The sequence below is a fragment of the Capsicum annuum genome, chromosome 3, assembly GCF_002878395.1.
Source record: "Capsicum annuum cultivar UCD-10X-F1 chromosome 3, UCD10Xv1.1, whole genome shotgun sequence".
NCBI lineage: Eukaryota > Viridiplantae > Streptophyta > Magnoliopsida > Solanales > Solanaceae > Capsicum > Capsicum annuum.
Genome location: NC_061113.1, coordinates 13898674 through 13920797, shown reverse-complemented (window position 1 = coordinate 13920797; position 22124 = coordinate 13898674). Strand labels below are relative to the sequence as shown.

Sequence of the window (22124 nt, the reverse complement as noted above, 5' to 3'; positions counted from 1 at the left end):
CAGCGGAGGTAGTGAGACCACCTTTTGCCTAAGGGTGACGGCTTAGGCCGATGGACTATCGAGCTAGCGACGACCGTCACCCAAGCCATCACAGCAGAGGCTGTGAACCTCTATTCTGCCTAGGTGCAATGGTCAGGACTGACAGACCATCGACCCAATGACGGACCGTCGCACCCACCATCACATAATTCATTCAGCTATTTTAAAGTCATTTTTAAAAGGGTATTTGAGTTTTTTCCACCCGTTTTAACCTCTAATTATATCATACCAAGGCTCATAAGTTCATTATCCATCTACAACATCAAATTTGGTTTTACTCTCAAAGATAATCCCCAAAAACAAGATCCAAATCATTCTTCAAGAAACTAAGAGATTCCAAGTTCTTCAAGTCCAAGAACTTCAAGAAAATCACAACCCAGGTATGTCATGTGTTGATTCATGGGTCCCTTTATCCCATGAAGCTCAAGAATCTCTTTTTAAAATCAAAGATTTGTGTATTTATGAATGTTCATGATTTAAATTGAATTGAAATTCATGTTCATGGTGTTGTGGGGTTTTGATTCATGTTTGAAATTATATAGTCCAATGATTGACCCTAGGATGTGGTGGTTTTCATAATAATTTTGATAATCTCTTAAATTTACACTTTGATTGATGTATCCATGATTATTAGATGTGTTGATGATTGTATAACCAAAGCATTCTCCCCATGTGTTCGATTAAATGTCTATGTGAAAGAAAAGTGCCATACTAGTATGATAATAAGAAATCCCCAATCATGTACAAGTTTATTCATGTCAAATGTTTGATGAAATGTCTTAGTCAATGAATTATGGATACATGTGTAACCCTTACGGTGCTTTAGAACTTCTACTTCATGAAATCTCCAACTTATTGTATTATGGATTGTGATGTTGATCATGTATTCAAGAAAGTCATGCTTTGTCAGTTTCATGCTATAGAGTCCTGGGGGTGCTTATATCCAACAATTTAGCTATGTACCTAGAGCTAGTGTCGTGTTTTCAAGATACTCTCAGTCGATCCATGTTCATAAAAATTCAGTTAGTCATGTGACTCAAAAAAACTCAGTAATCTCAGAAATCTCAGAAATTCAGTAATCTCAGTAGTATTCCATTAGTCAATGGAACTTAGTTAATTCAGTTTAGTCCAATTCAGTTAATCATGTTCAGTGTCTATTCAGATGGGAGTAGGAATTAGCATCGAGTAAACCCAAGGATGGGAACCCACAATGTCAGATGAGGGTGATATTCTTAGAAGTCATCCTTGCGTTCCAGAGCTATGTAGCCAACATAGGTTGATACATTAACACTGTTAGATAAGGGTTGATAAGGTGGATAAGCACTATCAGATGAGGGCCCCACCGTTCTCTTTTGGGTACACTGTCAGATGAGGGTTTCCCACAGCTTTTCCTTACTAGTGGCGCAGTATTGACACCCTTCTAATTGGGGTTATAGATTGGACCCCACCTCAGCTATATTGCTTTATTTAGGGCATGCCGGTTAGAAGACTACTTCCTACAGTTTCAGTACAAAATCAGGACTATCACATATAGTCATTTAGTCTCAGTAATATAACTCAGATAGTTCTATAGAATTTAGGACTATCAGATACAATCAACTCAGAATAGTACAAAACTCAGCTAGTTTCACCAAAAACTAGACTGTTGATACAGTTGCTCAGTATTAGTTATTTTAGTTGTACAGTTATCAGTATCTCATGTTATCAGTACTCAGATTCAGTAATCATGTTATCACGAACTCAGTTACAGTTATTATGTATTCATGCATGTATTCTCACATTCATTTTATCTTGTCAGTTAGTATCGTTCATGCATGTGAACCCTTTGCATTCAGCCTACCTCACATGCATACCAGTACATTCAATCGTACTGATGCATTTGTGCTATGGTGTTTTACTTTACGCTATAAGTTCAGAAGCACGAGCTCCAAAACATCAGTAGCATTCCAGTTTCAGTAGTCAGAGTTAGCAGTGAGTCCTCATCCTTCGAGGACATGACCATTACTATATTATCTCATTAAATAATTTATTTCAGTAGTTGGAGTTAGTTGGGTACATGTCCCATCAGCTCCTTATTCAAAAAGTTCAGTCAGTTAGAGGCTTTTCAGATTAGCATGTTCAGATAGTTATTTCAGTTGTCTTGGGTATTTCATACCCCCTCCAGATGTTATGTTTTATCAGTTATGTTATAGTTTTGAACCTTATGGCCTTACAACCTTTATTTTTGCATTTAAACAGTATATTGTGTAGTGCTCGGGTACAGATATCAGTCATGGGTTAGCTTGTGGTCCTTCGGGATCATGAGCACCGTATAGCATTCCAGGTACTATATTCGGGGCATTACAATGAATTACTACAAGCTGATCTCTTTTGAATATGACTATGATTATGTTTGTAGTAAAGTGTTACACAGAATGAATCCAACTAATTCAAAAATTACTCTTGAGGTAATATAATTATTGTTTATCTAGAAATGTAATTGATATTTTTGTAATGTACTTTCAGTCGAAACTATATTTTAAAATTACTCTTAAGGAAACTCCACTTGATTGATCAATGGTCATGTAAAATTAGCAATAGCCTTACTTAAATATGAAAATGTTGAATTTGAACCTTCAACTCTGACCATTATCACAAAATGGGTTGATTTTCCATGCTGGATGCTTATGTGGACGGGCCATGTGATTTTTCCCCACATGGTCTACTTGGCAGCATTTTGCTAAAGTGAAGGGAAGAACTGAGATAATAGTTGGATGGGAGGGGCATTTTTGAGATCAAAAGCAAACCGAGGGTTATTTGCTTCACTTCGAATAGTTGGAGGGCATATTTTTCCATTTTCCATTATAATTTAGATGTGGAAATTACAAGGTGAAAAACATTAGTGTAATGAGATATCAAGAGCCTATCTTAAATGACTACAAAACTCACTGATGTTAATCTATATACAACACTGCAAACTTATGAATTTAATATTGTTAGATTATCACTATATTGTTGTAATCCAATACACAGAATGCATTTTACTTTTAAACTACTTTTATGTCACGACATTCATACTTCTTTAAGAAATATAGGATAAGCTTCAATTTTTTTACTTGTAAGTGATATTATTATAATCAACTATGATTTTAAGCTGGAAATAACATTAATCAGTCTCCAAAACTAATTTGATTTTGAATCATGACTAAGTAGTATAGAAATAACACCCCATATGTTATTATGTCTTTTTTTTTTATTGCTTAGAAATGAACCTACCCGACCCTTAGGATAAGTAGGAAATGACATGGGATGAGTTTGGGAACTTTGGGGGAATTTGGGATGTGAAATGGGACTGTGTGTCACACAAGGAAGTCCATGCTATGGCCTCGCATCGCATAAGCGCAAGGGGCTATTGCCTCAGCCTCGCGATGGCCTTGCGCCGTATGGGGCTTCACTGCATATGGATTAGCCCGACGATGGGCTCGCACAGAACGATGTGGGCCACGCCTTGGCGTGTGCGCCGCACCCCCCTCTATTTTGCCTCATGGGATTTTATTTTTTTAAAGCTATTTTAAGGGGTATTTTGGTCCCTATGCTATGAAAACTATCCCCTATTACTTTTATACAATTTTCTAAGTCTCATTCACCCTAAATCGATAAGAAGGGCTCTGCTCTCTTCCTCTCTAAGTCACGAAGCAAGTCAACTCCATACTTGAATTAAAGGTCAAGCTATTCTCAATTTTCCTCCATTGAAAAGGCATGTTGAATACTCCCTACTTCAACTACTTTATAAAGTGTGAATTTTAACTATTATTTATGTATATTTTGATTGATCATTTGAAGCTAAGGTTGAGGATTTTATGATGAAAGCTTGATATATAATTCCCCTTTTCTTTATGAATGGTTTCGAATATTTATGTGGGGTATTGAGACTGAAATGGCTATTAAAAAATGATGACTCTTTATGTTTAAAATTTAAATGTGAAATGGTTGTATATTTAAGTCATGATTTTAAGTCTCTTGAAAACTTTGAGTTTCTTAAGAAATATAAATGTTTTTTCTGTGCTTTGTATCATTGAACGTATGGTATTATGAGAATGTGTTGAAATGGTTATGGAAAAATCAATTGTTAGTTATACTCTTGATTTTAAAGGAGGGATTTTTGGAGTCTAAAATGTTTAATGATAATGATATTGGCATGATATGGCTGACTTGCAAGTCTTAGTATGAAAATACAAATTATAATATGAATACTTTAACGAAAAACTTTATGGATGAATGCTTATGAGGAAAAAAAAGTTTTAATTTGGCTTAAAGATGATTACGTAGTTCACCAAAAAGGTGGAAGTCCTAATGACCAACACCCAAAACCTATGTTTTGCCGACAAAGGTGTTGTTCTCTCCCTAACGAGATAACCTTATGCACGTTTCCTTTGTGAGGATGATATGATATGATAGGCAAATGACATTTATCTCAATTCATGCAACAAACATGAATTGAGGCCCCGCTGGTTGGGTGAAGACCGAACCCATATAGCCCGGGGCTTGCCTAAAATTGGTGAAACAGCTTAGTCCATGATAAAGTTTTAAAATGACTATGTTTTCATATCTTGAGTCCTCTATTTCATGATTCTTCTTTTTGAGATAATATCTATAGAGATTTAATAATTCACTTTACAAATTATTTTGCCCCTCTCCCCAGAGTTGCATGCCTGCATCCTCTCATGATTCTTTGCAGCACAAGGATCCTCTTATGACAGCAACCAATGAGTGCTAAGCCTTCCATCTTACGGATGAACTTTGGTTTCATTTATTCAAACATTGTCTATTTTATTCATGGTATTTTTAGAGCCGTATCCCAGTTTAGGATATTACTCATATTGCTAGAGGTTTCGTAGACTGTGTTTGGTAAATATGTTTATGTCATATTTCCAAACTTGAATTTGGATTTTTATTTCATTTGAAATTTCATATTTTATGGGCCAAATTCCGTATTTTATTATGACTATGCTTATAATGACATGCCAAGAGGTCTTCTTAGTCCTTCGCTGGTCTGGAAAGCCCGTCACGGCCAGGGCCTGGGATCGAATCGTGAAAGAAATGCTAGGTTCACTAAGTCTTAATGTAAAACCCCGGGTGTTGAGGGGTCTAAGGCACAAGAAAATGAGACTAAGTATGTTAACCCCTAGATTTTTTAATGAATTTAACTTGATGCATCCTTGGAGTTTAATGAAATTTTTTTAGTGGAATTATGATAAGGGAAGGTAAAGGGACCCTAAGGGAGCATTTTGGAATTTCTAGGTCGCGTTTTAGGTCATATCGGGACCCCAAAATAGTAGGGATTCACGTTAAGGGAATTCCATGGAGGGGTGGCACAGGTTCCAGTGAAGGTCCATGATAAGAACATGCCAGGCTCTTGTAGCTCTGCGTTAAGGGCGTGCCACGCCCAAGGGTCCAAAACGTGAATTTTGATTTTTTTAAGTTTGGGGTGAGGGATTTTTGATCGTTTACCCTATTAAACGACTTTAGTTCCTATGTAAACCTTATTTACTCATCAGTTATGATATTATACATGTTCTTTCTCCTCTACATCCTCAAGAGTGAACAAAAGCTAGGTTGAAAAGTAAAGAGGTTAGGGTCCAAGCTAAGGGCTCTCTTCTTGCTATCTCGGGGAAATTTATCTTCAAAAAGGCATGTTGGACACTCCCTTATTTCAATTGTCTTGTAATTATTATAATTACTTGATATTCTTATGTTTTAATGATTTTTTAAAGTTAGGATTGAAAGATTTTGGTTATATTTGTATTGGTTTTTCCCTTTCTTTTAATGGTTTATTTTCCATGTTCGAATATTGGTTTGTCAACTGAACTGTGACTTATAAAATAGGGAAAATTGAAATCTTGATTTCATAATGGATATGGTTTTTGCATGTAAAAGATATGAACCTCAACTTATTGCATAACTTCGTTTTAAATGGAGATTTTCATAGTGTTTAACTCATCCTTTAAAACATTGAATGACATTAATGGAAAATGGTTTAAATTGAATATCTAAATTGAAATTTGGAGTTTAAATAGTTAAATAAAAATGATATGGCATGGTTATCGGTGAGTGAAAAATATTTTTATCATGCTTAAAGGGAATTTTATAGCTTCATCGAGAAAGTGTAGTCTCAGGGAACCAACACTTGAAAGCACGTTTGCCGATGTTAGGAGATCTTATCCTGAAATATGGATGACCGTTGTTTTCTTGATTCGTGCAGTAGTACACAATTATTTTATTGGGAGGTTAATGTCTATTGGTGACTTTAACTTAATCTTCGGTCCATGCGGCCAACATGGATTGGGGACCTTTCGATAGGGGAAGCCGGACCCATAGAGCCCGTGGGTGCTTGAAGGTTGGTGTAAGCTATACAGTTTATGATTAAATTTTAAATGGTCATGTTTTATGTTCCTTTCCACATCTCCCCGACATATTATTATTTTGATGGTTGTTGAGCATATGTTTTATGACTGTGCATATTTTATCCTTTTTCTTGGGTTGCATGCCAATGCTCGCCGTACTGAACATCCACGAACGCTACATCATTTCTTTGATGTAGGTTTGAAGGCATTTTCTTTTGACCCTGTGCATCTTTAAGTGGTTCAGTATTCCTATTGGATAGCTGGTGAAGTGGTGAGCCCTCCATCATTCATTCAGAAGGCCTTGTTTCGTTTTAGACTCTTTACTATTTTAGTACTGTTGATTTTCTTCTGGTATAGTCGGGGTCATGACCCGACTTGGTTGGTTTTTCATAGTTAGAGTCTTTGTAGACTGTGTTGGGTTGTTACTTTATTGGATTTCGTTTTAACTTACAAACTTGATCTTTTGGTTCGTTAAATTTCCTTTATTCTATGGGTTGGCTTTTGCAGTTTCTTATTATTACTATGCTTAGGTAATACTAAAGGGTCATCGTAGGCCTTTGTTGGTTTGAAATTTACTACATGGCTAGGACCTCGGTTCGGATCATTACACTTAAGCAATGGTTGATACAGTCTTTTGGAATGGAACAAAGTACCATTCAATAATTTTCATTATGACTATATTGTTGTAATCTTGTAGATAGTTTGGATCCTACAAAATTAACTTTCAACTTTATAAATTTAATTTTTGAAAATAAGGGAACAGATAAAAAAATGAGGAAAGCAGTGATAGTTTTTAAAATTATGTTGTAGAAATTACAAGGTGGAAAATCGGTAGTGTATCAAGTGATATGTCATATTGATGGCCAAGGATAAAACTTGACATTTTCACATAGTAATAATAGGTGAAATTAACTACATTTGAACTATAATAATTTTGTTTCTTTAATATACTCGACAAGGAAACAAAGAAATATTTGCACATAAATAAATAAATTGGATTATTTAAATCAAGAAAAATATTTTAATAAATATAAATCAAAGATACCAATCAAAATGCAATTTTAGAACTTACCATGCCTGGCAAATAATAAAATAAAATAATAGACTCTCCCTTTTAGACATCCTAGGATCAGACAAACATATAACAATAATACTAGAAACAAAAGGACTCCAAACTTAGTACATTTTTAGGTGTACCTTTATAAAGAAGATCAACATAATTTTTTCTCTAATCAAAGCCTCAAGTTTAAGTCTACATCATTTTGTTCTTCATCTATGTTAACTACTTCATCTGTTTTTGATGGAATAGGAACATCCAATTGATTGACCAATGGTCCTGTAAAATTAACAGTTTGCAAATGTTGATGATTCTTTCCATCTGTTGCATATTGATTGGTGGTTATATACCCCATGTTCTCGGCTCGTTACGATTCAAAGACGTTGATGGTTGGACAACATCTCTATCATTTCTTTGCAAACTCGCAGGTTGTTGAACAACTGGTTGAGATTATGGCAGCTTTCCTACAAAATAATATAGGATGCAAATACAGGAGAATGCAGGATAGCTCTTCTCTTAAACGATAATGGGTGAGCAACTTTTACATAATTTATGAATTCTAAATGAGTATGAAGTACTCCATAGCATAAAGGGCAATGAAGTAGTACATGGGAAGGTACTAAATTTGAAGGAGAAAATTTTGGATTATGCTTTTTGCTTATTGTTCTTCATTTTCTTCAACAATATTATTGTTACCAATTTCTTCAAGATTCATCTCATTTTTATCTTTTTCTGATCTTTCTCTCATTTTTCTCTATGTATTTTTTTTTTCATAAAATGAATGAAAAAGAAAACTTTTTCCTTTTTTCATATTGTTCTTCATTTTCTTGCAAAATATTATTGTTACCAATTAGGGGTGGGTCAACACCATTGGGGGCCTAAAGCCAACTTCATGAGAGGCCTTGATTTTTTTTTTTTTCAAGAAAATCTATTTAATATATAATTTTATTTAAAATCTATTCTTTTTAGCTTTTTGAGATGCAAAAATTATGAATAATTGTCTTATAGCCGATTTCTTCTAATAGTTCTTTTTTAATTGATAATATACCTAATCCATTCAATTTTTCCTGAGACATTTTTGATCTCAAGTAAGATTTTATCAGTTTTAATTTTGAAAAACTTCTTTACAGGAATATTTAACATTATTCTATAAATAATATAAGCATTTTGAAAAGAATTGAATCTTTTTATTTGATTGAGTATATCAATTTATGTATTGTTACCTACTCTTACTATCTCTTAGCACTCTTAACTTGAAAAATAAGTCTAAATCATCAAAATCAGAATGATTATTATATTTTAAAGAACATTCAAGGTTAAGACAATGTTTTTTTTTAAAATTCTCATCTTCTAGTGATCTTAGTTTTTTACCACTAAATAGAAATTCAAAAATATTTTCATAAGCTTCAAATTTTTCAAATCTATTTTAAAGAGAAACAATAGTTTGGTCTACTATATATAAGAAGTAATCAACTCTAAAAGATTTTTAAGGAGACTGTGATTTCCTTATTAAAATTCCCATCAAATTATTTTTTTCTATGTATTTCATATTTGGTATGAAATTTAGGTTCTATATTCATCTCAAATGCATTTTCTTTAGCATAAATCATATCACTTATGAATCTTTGCTCTCTATATTTTTTTTTTTTTAAATAAACCACTTAATTGATATATAGCAAAATCAATATGCATATATTTTGATTGGAAGGATTTGCTAACTAAATTAACTACAAATAAATATAATGCAAAATAGTCATACTCAATAAAAACTCAAAATTTTCAGGCTCACATGTTTCTAAGAAACTAGCTTTGCTTTTAGTTTTTGGATCCTCGCTATCTTCTTCTAATTTCAGTAAAGCATCTCTTATTTATGGAGTTTGAAATCTTATGATCTTAGCTCTTTCAATACTACTTTCCATCATGTTTGTGACAATGATTTAAGAGGTAGGTCAGATACACTATCTTTTAAAATTTTTCTTCGCTTAGTAGAAGAAGAAAATAGTAAATAAATATATACGTTGTACCACTCCAAAAAATAAAATAGCTTTTGTGCAGGAACTAGCAACATCACTAAGTACTAAATTTATATTATGACAAGCACATGGTATACAAAATGATCTAGAATTTAAATCTAAAAATCTTTTTTGAATTCCTTGGTATTTTTCCTTTATACTAGATCCATTATTATATTCTTGTCCTCTTAAATTATCAAAGTCAAGTTCAATATTTTTAATTTCATCTACAATAACTTCAAAACGACGTTTACGACTTGTATCATCTACTTTTAAAAATTTTAAAAAATACTTAGTAATTTTTATTGGAGTTGTTAAAATATCTATGCTTCTCAATATAAAAGACATTTGTTCTTGATGACTAGTATCCAGAGTGCAATCAAGTAAAATTGAAAAATATTTTATTTTTATGACTTTTTCAATAATTTAATTTTTAATTTCACTCGGCTATAAATTTATTAACTCATTTTGTATATTATGTCCTAAGTAAGGATTGTGAATTTCATAATGTTTAATTCGTCGGATATGATCTTTCATGAATGAATCAAATTCAACAATAATTTCAAGTAGACTTAAGAGAATTCCATTATTCTCTTGATAAATCTTCTCATTTTTTTTTTTGATAAATAATCTTCTCATTTTTTCCCTAAATTCCAAATTATTTTATTTTGAGAGTTTTATTACGGCAATAATTCTTGATAATATAATTTTTCAGCGCTCTTTATTCCTATTGATCTGATCTTGAACATCTTAATCAATCGTTTTAATTTTCTTCGATCTTATTTCTAAATCAATCCATACACCCATATTAATAATTTGTTCATTTGATGTCTCATGAGCTTAAGATTAGCACTAAGATTTCTCCTATCTCTACTATTTAGTTTACTATTACTAATATTAGAATTTGTATTAATCAACTTATAACAAAAGAAAAATATTTTATCCGAATCTCTAGAATAAATTAACCATTTTCTTTTATGCCTTTCTCCATTTGCTAAAATTTGAAAATAATGGACATTAGAAAAATGTCTTGATACTTTATCATTTGAAAATTTGGTATCACTAATTTTAATTGATCTCTTTTCCACTAGTAAGTCCCTCAACTTTGTATAGATATTGATTCATTGACTAGGATCATATATATTTTTAGGAATACAATTATTTGGTTCATTAAGTTCTTGATTTTCTTGAGGATCTATATATATTAGATTTCTTACTAATTTCATCGTCAGCACCGGATTCACATTTTCTAATTGACATATTTAAATTTTAATAAATAGCAAAAGAGTAATTTATATCTACACAACTAAAAAATAAAAAAATTAATAAATAACAAAATATGTCTACCAAATATCAATATATAAGCATACACAATTATCTAACCAAAAAGTTAATAATAAAAATAATAAAACTAAAACGATAGAACCTAGTTTAATAACTTGATCTGAAACTAATAACTTCAATCTTCATAAACTATCAACAATCTTGATATTCAAGAAAAATTGGATCAATAATAATATTATGAAAAAAATCTCTTGAACAATTGAAGATTTGATAGTATAAGAATTTAACAAAAGTACAAATTGAAGGTAAATAAATAGGGAAGAATGAATATGTACATTATTTTCTTCATTCAATAAAAGAAAAATGAAAAGTAATAATTAATTTTTGTTCTTCATTACATATCTTTTTTTACCTATAAACGTGTATTTTGCCTTTTTCAAGGCATAATCAGACCAAGTCCTTTGTGTTTGCCTTTTTCAAAATTGTGCTTTCTTAAAAATAAACGTTTAATAATTTTTGGTACAATGGGCCCTCTACTCTTTCAATTTTTAAGCCTATTGAATATAAATACCCATACTATTATTTTTGTTTTTTGAATAAATGGTGATGTAAACTGCAGGCCCTAAAAATTGGGGGCCAAAAGTAGGAGCTTCACCTGCTACACCAAAAAGCTGGCACTGTTACTAATTTCTTGAAGATTCAGCTCATTCAAGTTTTTTCCTGATCCGTCTCAAACTCTCTCTTTGTATTTTTTTCCTCAAGACAAATTAGCACAAGTATTTCACAACATCCTCATCAAATGGCTTTTTAATGTAAAGATAAGCCTCGTTTTCCAAAGTTTTGATGAGGATATTACAAAATACTTGTGTCAATTTGTATTGAGGAAAAAATACAAAGAGAGAAAGCAAGAGAAGGATCAAAAAAATAAAAAAAATGAGATGAATCTTGAAGAAATTGGAATAAATAATATTTTTGAAGAAAATGAAGAACATATGTATGAATATGAATGCCAAACTTTTTCTCTAAGATAAAAAATGGTAGAGATCAAGTACCAACTATGTAGTATATTTATAGGCTGCTCATGCTATAACCTTCCCCCTTCATTATGTGGCTTCCACTTTCTCTATGGTAAGTTCCTGATTGACAGCTTTGCTACCAAAATTATTATATTTTAGTAACTTCTTTTTCCTAGTTTGATGCTTATACTTAACTCACCAGCTATAATAGACTTCAGAAAAAAGATTTTGTTTCCAAGTGAATTACAAAAGGTTGATCTCTTTTGAATATTGACTATTACTATGTTTGTTGTATAGTGTTACACAGGACGAATCCAACTAAATTCAAAAATAACTCTTGAGGTAGTAAAATTATTGTTTATCTAGAAATGTAAGTGGTATTTTTGTAATGTACTTTATGTTAGCCCCATATTTTTACTATATGTTTTAATAAAGACAAACTAATAAACAAATATCTTTTAGGATACACCAAAGATACAAAGGCTCAAGAACAATCAAGCCAGAAAGGAAATAAACATGTACTCATAAGAAAGACGGCTCCAAGATTGGAAGAATGTCAATCACAAGAAAGCCAACTTTGAGATTGGAAGAATTTCAATCACGAAGATTAGTGGCTTTCAAGTTTTACGGCAAGCAAATCAATCAAGACCAAAGCAAAAGGAAAGTAGCCACGCTATCAATCACGGAGAATACTAGACTCCCAGAATTGTGGCAGATCGAATAAATCAAGACGAAGAGCCAAGGAAAAGAAGACCACACCCTCTACATGGACATATCTGATATGGTCATGAATGACTGTGAAAACTGCACCACGTATGAACATATCTGATATGGACATACTTTATGGCGCCATTCCTCAATCAAGGAATCAATTTACATCCTTGATTGAGAAGAAATCTCTTGATTTCCCTTATGAATAATAGAAGCTGAAGCAGCTGATGATTATAAAAGAGAAGACCAAAGACCGAAACACTCACACAACTTCAAGAAAGAATCTCAGAGTGTCTTAATCTAGTCAGACAAATCTTGTACTTCTTAGTTTATAATAGCTATATAAAGAATTAGATTGAGTCAACTTTGTAATATAAACTGAGGTTGCGTCACAAGATCTGAGAAGCAAAATAATTCTTCAGAACTTGTTTACCAATATTGTACTTGAACTCTACTTTGAAAGATCTAAGGAAACTTGAAACCCAAGGATACTGGAAGTAGGCACCACATTGGTGTTCCGAACCAGGATAAATCTTCATGTCTTTATTTCAAGTTGCTTATTTATTTATCTGTTTGTCTAAATCTAATATGGTTTGTGAAGTATATTAACTTCCAAGTAAGTCGACTGTGAAGACTCAACAATCAACTCACGAAAATTTCAATTCACCCCTCTTGAATTTCAATTGGTATCAGAGTAGGTCTCACTAATTGTGTTTCTTAACCGCACGTGAGCAAAGATCAAATGAAAAACTACCAAATTCCTAGTGCTCTCCTTCAAGATGGCCACTCCTCCACAACAACACTATACTTCAACGAACAACACTACTCCTATTAGAAGAACAAATTCAAAATCTTCTTCCAATAAATGACTTCCATGCATGGGTTGTCATTAAGAAGAGACCAAAGACAATTCTAGGACTCAAAGAAAATTTCTCAGTCTTCAAAATTCACTCCACTGGACCCCGTCTCTGTCAATTTAAGGAAGCCCATTGTAGTATCAGTTACTTTTTTATATTTCAAGCCTTGTCACTGGTTTTTCGTCAATGTGGACTTGAAGTTTATGAGAATCCTATTAGGATATTATATGCCAATATCCAACTCTCTCCTGAAAGCGGCGAACTTGAGACTTTTGTGCTTGGAACAAGAACCATACTAAATAACTTTCTGTTTGAAAAGGTATTTGATACAAAGTTTTCTTGTGTAATCCCCTTTATGAATGACTCCTAGCTCGTGGATTTTAAAATTAGCTTTGAAGATCTAAAAGGATACTTACCAACCTGAACATAATGTTTAATAGTTTTGTTCCCTTGTCTGTATACTTTAAGTTCCGTACCATGGCCCATATCATCGCTGCCACACTAATGCCAAGGAAGGGATCCCTCAGCAACATTACCTTCCATGATGTGTTCATCCTGTATTGTATGGTGAAAAAACACAAGATAAATTAGGCTTATTGGATCCGCAAATATATGCTTAAGAGTGCAACGGATGTTCATCCCTCCTCCAGTTTGTCATATGGATTGCTGATTACTCAGATTTCCTGTATTACTCTATTAAACTCGTTGCATACCCCCCCCCCCCCCCCGGTTGAAGTCTCCACTACTTATGACTTTAAAACTTTCAATATCATTGGATATGTCTTGGTAGAAAATGAATGAGGCAACAAGGACTCTACCTGAGAAAAATTTGATCTCCCCAAGGTAAGCAAGCTTATTTCTACCCCATGCTCCCTATATTGAAGGAACTGGAGGACCTCTAGGATAGCTTCAAAACTATTGAGGAAGGAGTAATGCTGCTTGAGGAGTCGACTTCCAAGTTGCTAGATCTTGGGAAGAGCACAAAAACCAATTTAGGCATTGTCCGACTGACACTTGATGACTTTAAACAAGAAGACATCAAACAGTTCAACAGAGTGTTTACACACATTGACTCCCTCAAGTCTTAAGTCAACTCCTCAAATGATGATCTTGCAATATCTGTCTAGAGCTCCTACTACTCCTTTCTTAAAAATGTTGAAAAATCATATGACAAATTCTACCATAACAGGCACAACACCCCCACTATTTCCTGGCCAAGAGGTGAATGATGAATTTAATTCAAAAGGGGGTCCTATCTCCCTTTTTAGTTTGTAAAATAACTTTTATACATTGTCTGCTACACTTTTGTTTGCATCACTTAGACTGTTTATCTGCTATATGTCTACTATTACACTTTTCTCTACACTTTTTGTCTGTTTTTTGTGGTGTTATTTTTAATTATGCCAAAAGAGGGAGAAAGCAAAATTAAAGGTGTCTGCAAGTTAGGAGGTGAAAGTCATATATCAAAGGATGTGAGTCAACTGATAGTGCCTGCAAGAAAGGATGCATTGCGATGCCGGTCGAATACGTGTCCGGCACGTTGCGACGCCTAACGTGTTGGTGCCCGATGCGATGCGATGGTGCCCATAGATGGGATTTTATTGAATTTAAAATTCTAAATGAGCAGTTTGGACTTTTTCCCATAATGATATTTGAGTTAATGCTAACACATTTGAGGCTTTTAACTAGAAATAATTATAAAGTCTTAAGCAACTTTTGTCATTTTTTATTGCTTTCTTTGATAATGCAGGAAAGTCAAGATGCAAGAAAACCAAAGACAATAGGAGCAAAAGAGGTGAATTTAGAACAAGTGGCCATGAAAGTATAGTTGACGACTTGTCTGATAAGTCATCAAATTTGTGATAAGTTATCAGAGTCATCCTCAGCTATAGACGGTGTGAGGAAGTTAGAGCAGAAGTGTGATGACATCTCCTGATAAGCCATCAGGTGTCTGATAAGCCGTCAAGAATATCATCACTCTGACGACATATCCTGATAAGCTATCAGATCTCTGGTAAGTTATCAGGAATGTCTCACACATAAGCAGAAAGCAAGAAATGGGAATCATGTCTGACAACATAATCTGATAAGCTATCAGATCTCTAATAAGCTGTCAGACATAGCATCAGCTAAGGAGAATAATCTGAATTTTGAATTTTGAATTTTTCTTAAGTTACGGATATAAATAGCAGCTTTTAGGGTTTTATTGAGGGCGCAAAACATATTGAACTTATTCCAAAGACTACTTTACTTCTCTTTGATCTCTAAACTTGGATTTCAATTTTCAATTCTTTGATTTAGTTGTGGGATATTCTTTTTGAATTTGGGAAGAGAATCAATTTCTGAACTACATCTTTTGTAAGTTTAATCACTTTGAATTATGAATTCAGTTATTATTATTGCTTTCTCTATCATGTGGAACTAAAACCAACAACTAAGGTTGTGGGATCTATGATTACTCCTGTATTGTCTTAATAGTTGGTTAGGGTTCGAGTGATTGTGGGAACATCTTGATAATTCTTTTGTATTAATTATTTTTTGTTGGTTGCAAACAATAGATCTCGCCTTATGTTGATTTGCTCGAATTGAGAAATAAACTAAAGGCAGTCAATTATCAACGAGGATTTGGGAAGGTTAAGTTCCCACCTAATAATTAATGTTGTAACAAGATTAATATACTCAAAATAAAATTAGTGTGAATAAAAGATTCCTAAGTTCGAGAGAATTAGGAAACTCAACATCTAGGTAGGTTAAGAAACACTTAGATGAACTGTCGATACTGATAATTTGGTGTTTCCCAGAAGTCATGAGAATCCAATACTACAACTATTATTCAATGGAGGATTACTAATCATAGTGATCACAACTCTAGTTTCTCTATATCATTGTTTTGAAATATTGCAGTTTAAGCTTTGAGTTCTAAGGAGAATTAAAGTGTTAATAACTTTTGTTCGATCATTAAAAACCCCCAATTTATATTTTCGTATCATTTGTTTGAAGTTAACTTGTAGCTATAGTTTCAAATTAGTTTAATAGTCACTCACATTGTTCCTCGTGGATTCAACCCTGACTTCAAAGTTGAGTAAATATATTGACGACGACCGTCTTGCACTAAATGGGCGTGTAAGTTGAGCTTTATAAAAAATAGAGCCGTTGCCGGGGAATACAGTTGTAAATTTAAGTTTGTGTGCGCTAATTGACTATTAGTCAAGTTTCCTAATTTTATGTTTATTTGTTGTTTTTATTTGTTACAGGAAGACAGTGGTGTATGCTAAAAACCAAAAGTTCAAGAGAAATGTTATTACCGTTCAATCTGGATCCCCAACTGATCTGCAGAATGGCAGACCCACAGGAAGCTGATAGGCTAGCCGCCTTAGCTAAAGCTTAGGTTAATCTGCAGAATGATAGTCAAAGAGCCCGTCATCCAAATTTGAATGATGATGAATTGGGAGATAAGGAATCACTGAATCCTATTAACTGAAGGCGTGCAGAGAAGATAGCTACACCAGTGAACAGAAATGAAAATAGAAACCATCCTTTAAGGGCGAGACCTGATCACCAAGCTGTGCAATTTGATCCTAATAAGGATGATGATGAAATGGACAGAGTTGGTGCTACTGGAGCTATTATTCCCCCACCTCTAGCACTAGGAGAGAAGTTCAATATTACTAGTACAATGATTCAACTCCTTCACCTGAAGGTGTTGTTTGGTGGACTCTCGGGAGATAATCCCAATATGCATTTAGTGAACTTTGTCACTATTTGCAAGTCTTTTGATAACCTGAGAGTGGGACAGAATACCATCCACCTGCATTTAATTCCAGTGTCTCTGTCTGGGGAGGCAACATTGTAGATTAATGAGCTGACGCCCGATTCTATAACCAACTAGAGGCAGTTGAAAGAGAATTTCCTAAAAAGGTTCTTTCCACTTTCTAGAATAGTACAGTTGAGGGATGAGATCAGTAACCTTAGAAAACTCCCAATCGAAGCTCTCCATGAGACATGGGAGAGGTCCAAAAAGAAGTTAATGCAGTGCCCGAACCATAACATGACAGATATTTACCTGATGGAGACTCTTTATCGAGTTTTGAACTCTATTGCAAATCCAGTTGTTGATAATGCTGCAGGGGGATTATTTGTGGATCTTACTCTTTAAGAGGCCTTGGAGATGCTTGATTGGATGACCTAACAAAGTAGAGCTTGGCATACCAGGGATTCTGTGGTAGCAAGGCCTACTATGTCTGTTGGCATGACGCGGAACAACATAAGAAAGAGGAAGAATGTGAACAAGACATGGCACACTTGAAGTTATAGATGGATTTATTAAGCAAGCACCTATTATCTGCAAAGACTGAAAAAGTGAAAGTTGTTGCATCACAAGGTAAAAATAATTCTGATTTGGAAGAAGAAGCCAACTATTTGAATAACCAGGGGGTTTCCGAGGCAATAGCCAAGGAAATCAAGGTCGTACTTATTTTGACAAGGCTGGATATAAGAATTGGGATCAAGGAAATTGGAAGAGAAAGAAAGATAGAAGTGGGCTGTATGTACCTCCCGAAAGCAGAGATAATGCGGCAACTAGCTCTGGTAAGATGTCCATAGAGGACATGATGGAGAAATTGTTAAAAGGATTTGATGCTACCAACTCTGGGGTGACTACCATGAAGACCTATTTGTCTTCTATGAGTCAGTTGGTAAACTCGCACTCCACTTCTATCAAACAGTTGGAACAGCAAATGAGCCAACTTTCTGCAGCATTGAATAAGAGAAAAAGTGGAACATTGCCAAGTGATACAATTTAAAACCTTCAGAATAATGGTTCGTGTATGGTTATTACCATACGGAATGGTAAGGTTTTATCAGGCCTTTCTTTAGGAAAAGCTGTGAATGATGAGGTGATCAAAGAAGATGTTGATCTTGAAAAAAGTACCCAAGTGGAGTCTAAAAAGCTGGATGGCATTAATATCCCTTCCAATCGTCAACAGGTTGATGAAATGGAACAAGGGAAAGAGAAGTAAAAGGAAGTAGTGGTGAAAACTCTCCCCAAAGCACATCCTTCATTTCCTCAAAGATTGAAAAAGAAAGCCGATGATATAAAGTTTAGTAAATTCATGGCAATGTTGAAGTAGCTGACAGTGAATGTGACTTTGGTCGAGGTATTTGAATAAATGCCAGGATATGCTAAATTTAAGAAGGATCTTATAACGAAGAAAAGAGTGGTGAGCTATGGACTGGTGGATAACCTCCATCACTATAGTGCTATTTCTACAAGGTCCTTGGTGCAAAAGAAAGCAGACCTAAGAGAATTCACTATTCCTTGTACTATTGGGTCTTTGGAATTTGCTCAGGCCTTATGTGATCTGGGAGCAAGCATCAATCTGATGCCTCTAGCCATCTATAAGAAGTTGGGTTTGGGCAATTCCACACCCACCATCATGCGACTTGTGATGGCGGACAGGTCGGTAAAATAACCTATTGGAATTTTGTATGATGTGTTGGTAAAAGTGTCGAGCTTTATATTTCCTACAGATTTCATCATTCTAGATTGTGAGGTGGACTTCAAGGTGCCCATAATCTTGGGTCGACCTTTCCTCGCAATCGAAAGTATGCTGATTAATTTGTGAGCTAATGAGCTCTTATTCAGGTTGAATGATAAAGTGGTACGATTTGATATATGAAAATCAATGAAGCAGCATAAAGAAATGAGTGTGTTCTCAATTGTTGATGTATATTATGAGGATGAGAAGGAGGTATTAATAGAGGAGAAACTTGCTATCGAGCCTTTAGCTGTAGTACTGATGAATTTTGATTGTGAAGGCATTAAGGAGTATGAAGAGATTGTTTATGCATTGTCAGGAATGGGTTCATACTCTTATGATCCTAAGAATCTAGATCTTGATCTTGCTAATCGAACAACACCACCGGCTAAGCCATCCATCGAAGAGCCACTATATTGGAATTGAAAGAACTGCCAGGGCATTTAAGGTACGTGTTGTTTGGCAGCAGAAACACATTACCCATTATTATTGTAGTTGATTTGGGTGAGTAACAATTGGAAGAACATATTTCGGTACTTCAAAGGTACAAAAGGGCAATAGGCTGGGCCATTACAGATATTATTGGCATTCCCCCTGGCATCTGTACTCATAAGATACTGCTTAAGGAGGAATGCACTCCAACCATCGAACACCAACATTGTCTTAACCCACTGATGCAAGAGGTGGTTAAGAAGGAAATTATTAAATGGCTGGATACAGGAGTGGTTTATCCTATTTCTAATAGTAAATGGGTAGCCCAGTTCAATGTGTACCTAAGAAGGGGGCATGACTTTTGTTGCAAATGAAAGGAATGAGTTGATTCCACTCAAGCCTGTGACCGGGTGGAGAGTATGCATGGACTACCATAAACTAAACTTATGGACTTTGAAAAACCACTTCCCGATGCCCTTTATGGATCAAATGCTTGATCGATTGGCAGGAAAGGGGTGGTATTACTTCTTGGATGGTTATTCTGGTTACAATCAGATCTGTATAGCTCTTGAAGATTAGGAGAAGACAACATTTACATGCCCGTATGGCACTATCGCATTCAAGCGGATATCATTTGGGTTATGTAATGCACCTTCCACCTTCCAATGGTGTATGATGTCCATTTTCTCAGATATAGTTGAAGACACCTTTGAAGTGTTTATGGATGGTTTTTCGGTGGTAGGAGATTCATTTAAGCTATGTTTGGCAAACCTGAGTATAGCCTTGCAATGATGTGTGGAATTCAATTTGGTGCTTAATTGGGAGAAATGACACTTTATGGTGAAGGAGGGTATTGTTCTCGAGCACAAAATTTCAGCAAATGGGATAAAGGTAGATCTAGCCAAAGTAAAGGTTATTGAGAAGCTACCACCACCCATTTTAGTGAAGGAAGTGCGTAGTTTCCTCGGACATGCTAGCTTTTACCGGAGGTTTATAAGGGACTTCTCTAAGATTGCAAATCCACTTTGCAAACTTTTAGAGAAAGAAGTTAAGTTCTTCTTTGATGATGATTGCTCGAAGGCATTTGAATGCCTTAAAAAGAAGCTGGTAGAGGCCTCTATCATTATTGCACCTGACTGGTCAAAACCATTCGAGATCATATGTGATGCAAGCGGTGTTGCCCTTGGAGCTGTGTTGGGACAAAAGAAGGAAAAATTTTTTCATCCAATTTATTATGCCAGCAAAGCACTGAATGGAGCTTAAAAGAACTACATCGTCACCGAACATGAACTCCTTGCTGTAGTTTATGCTTTTGAGAAATTCAGGGCTTATCTGCTAGGGACCAAGGTGGTGGTTCACAATGACCACACAACCTTGAGATATTTGATGGATAAGAAGGATGCAAAACCAAGGTTGATTAGATGGGTGTTGCTTCTCTAAGTATTCAACTTTGAAAAAGGGTTATGAAAACCAAGTTGTGGATCGTCTATCTAGGATGGAAGGAGAGCAAGCAGTTAGTGATGAAATGGAGATATACGATGCATTTCCTAATAAAGAGATCTTGTCTGCTGCTATGGAGAAAATACCTTGGTACGCTGATTTTGCAAACTATGTTGTGAATGAAGTCATTCCAGAAAATCGTTCTTTCCATCAAAGAAAGAAATTCCTCCATGATGTGACACACTACTTGTGGGATGAACCATATATTTTTTGATGATATGCTGACAATATTATAAGGATATGTGTGCCAAAAGTGGATGTATTATATATACTCGAACAATGTCATGCTTCACCAGTTGGAGGTCACCATGCAGGTGATCGAAGGGCTAGAAAGGTGTTGCAGAGTGGTTAATATTGGTCAACGTTATTCAAGGATTCTCAAGAGTTTGTACTAAAGTGTGACCAATGCCAGAGGTAGGGGTCAATCTCCAAGAGGCAAGAGATTCCTTTGACAAAGGTTCTTAAAGTAGAATTGTTTGACGTATGGGGCATCGATTTCATGGGCCTTTTTGTAAGCTCATACGGGATGAAGTACATTCTAGTTGTTGGTTATTATGTATCAAAATAGGTCAAAGACGTTGCCTTGTTGGATAATGAAGGAAAGAGAGTTATGGCGTTTCTTAAAAAGAACATCTTCTCTCACTTTGGAGTACCATGTACTATTATAAGCAATGGAGGATCTCATTTTTGCAACGAAGTGTTTTGGGTGACTTTGGCGAAATACGGGGTGAAATATCATAGAGTAGAGACCCCATATCACTCACAAACTAGTGGGTAAGTAGAGGTCTCGAATCGGGAGATTAAGGCCATCTTAGCTAAAATAGTGAACGCTAGTAGGAAAGATTGGTCTTGAAAGCTAGATGACTCTTTGTGGGTGTATCAGACTATTTTCAAGACACCAATTGGCATGTCACCGTATTAGCTAGTCTATGGGAAAGCATGTCATTTACCGATCAAGATAACTGAGTCGTTCCACAACATTAAATCAGGCGCTATTGGGAGGTAACCCAAAGTTTTTATGTTTGATCAAGGTTTCTTGACGACCAAGTCTGATAAGCTATCACACTATTGATAAGCCATCACACCAGGTCATCAGAGAAGCCAAGCTTTAGGCATGTTCTGTTTAGGGCTGATGGAAATACTTGAAGGGCTATCGTACTTGTGATAAGCTGTCACATGAGGTCGTCAACTAAGCAAATTTTGAGATATGTTCTCGATAGAGCTGACGATAAAATGTGATGGGCTATCATAACTCTGATAAGACGTCAAGATTGACCATCAGATATGCTAAAATAA

The 22124-nt window shown here is 34.7% G+C and overlaps 1 protein-coding gene and 1 long non-coding RNA gene across 2 annotated transcripts; both read left to right on the top strand.

The window, feature by feature from the left end:
* Nucleotides 1-11261: 11261 nt before the first annotated feature.
* LOC124897004 lies at nucleotides 11262-12938 on the top strand. The gene is made up of 3 exons (XR_007053395.1): nucleotides 11262-11903; nucleotides 12089-12161; nucleotides 12254-12938. It is a non-coding gene; the product is annotated as an uncharacterized LOC124897004 (long non-coding RNA).
* A 5589-nt stretch (nucleotides 12939-18527) lies between these two features.
* On the top strand, nucleotides 18528-19322 carry LOC124896575. Its single transcript, XM_047408149.1, has 3 exons — nucleotides 18528-18817; nucleotides 19004-19019; nucleotides 19107-19322. Exons 1-3 carry the CDS (start codon nucleotides 18528-18530, stop codon nucleotides 19320-19322), a joined length of 522 nt encoding a protein of 173 aa, XP_047264105.1.
* The last annotated feature ends 2802 nt before the right edge of the window (nucleotides 19323-22124 follow it).

Excerpts from the sequence above, each read along its gene's own strand:
- LOC124896575 (XM_047408149.1), top strand. The coding sequence starts at position 18,528 with ATGCCAGGATATGCTAAATTTAAGAAGGATCTTATAACGAAGAAAAGA.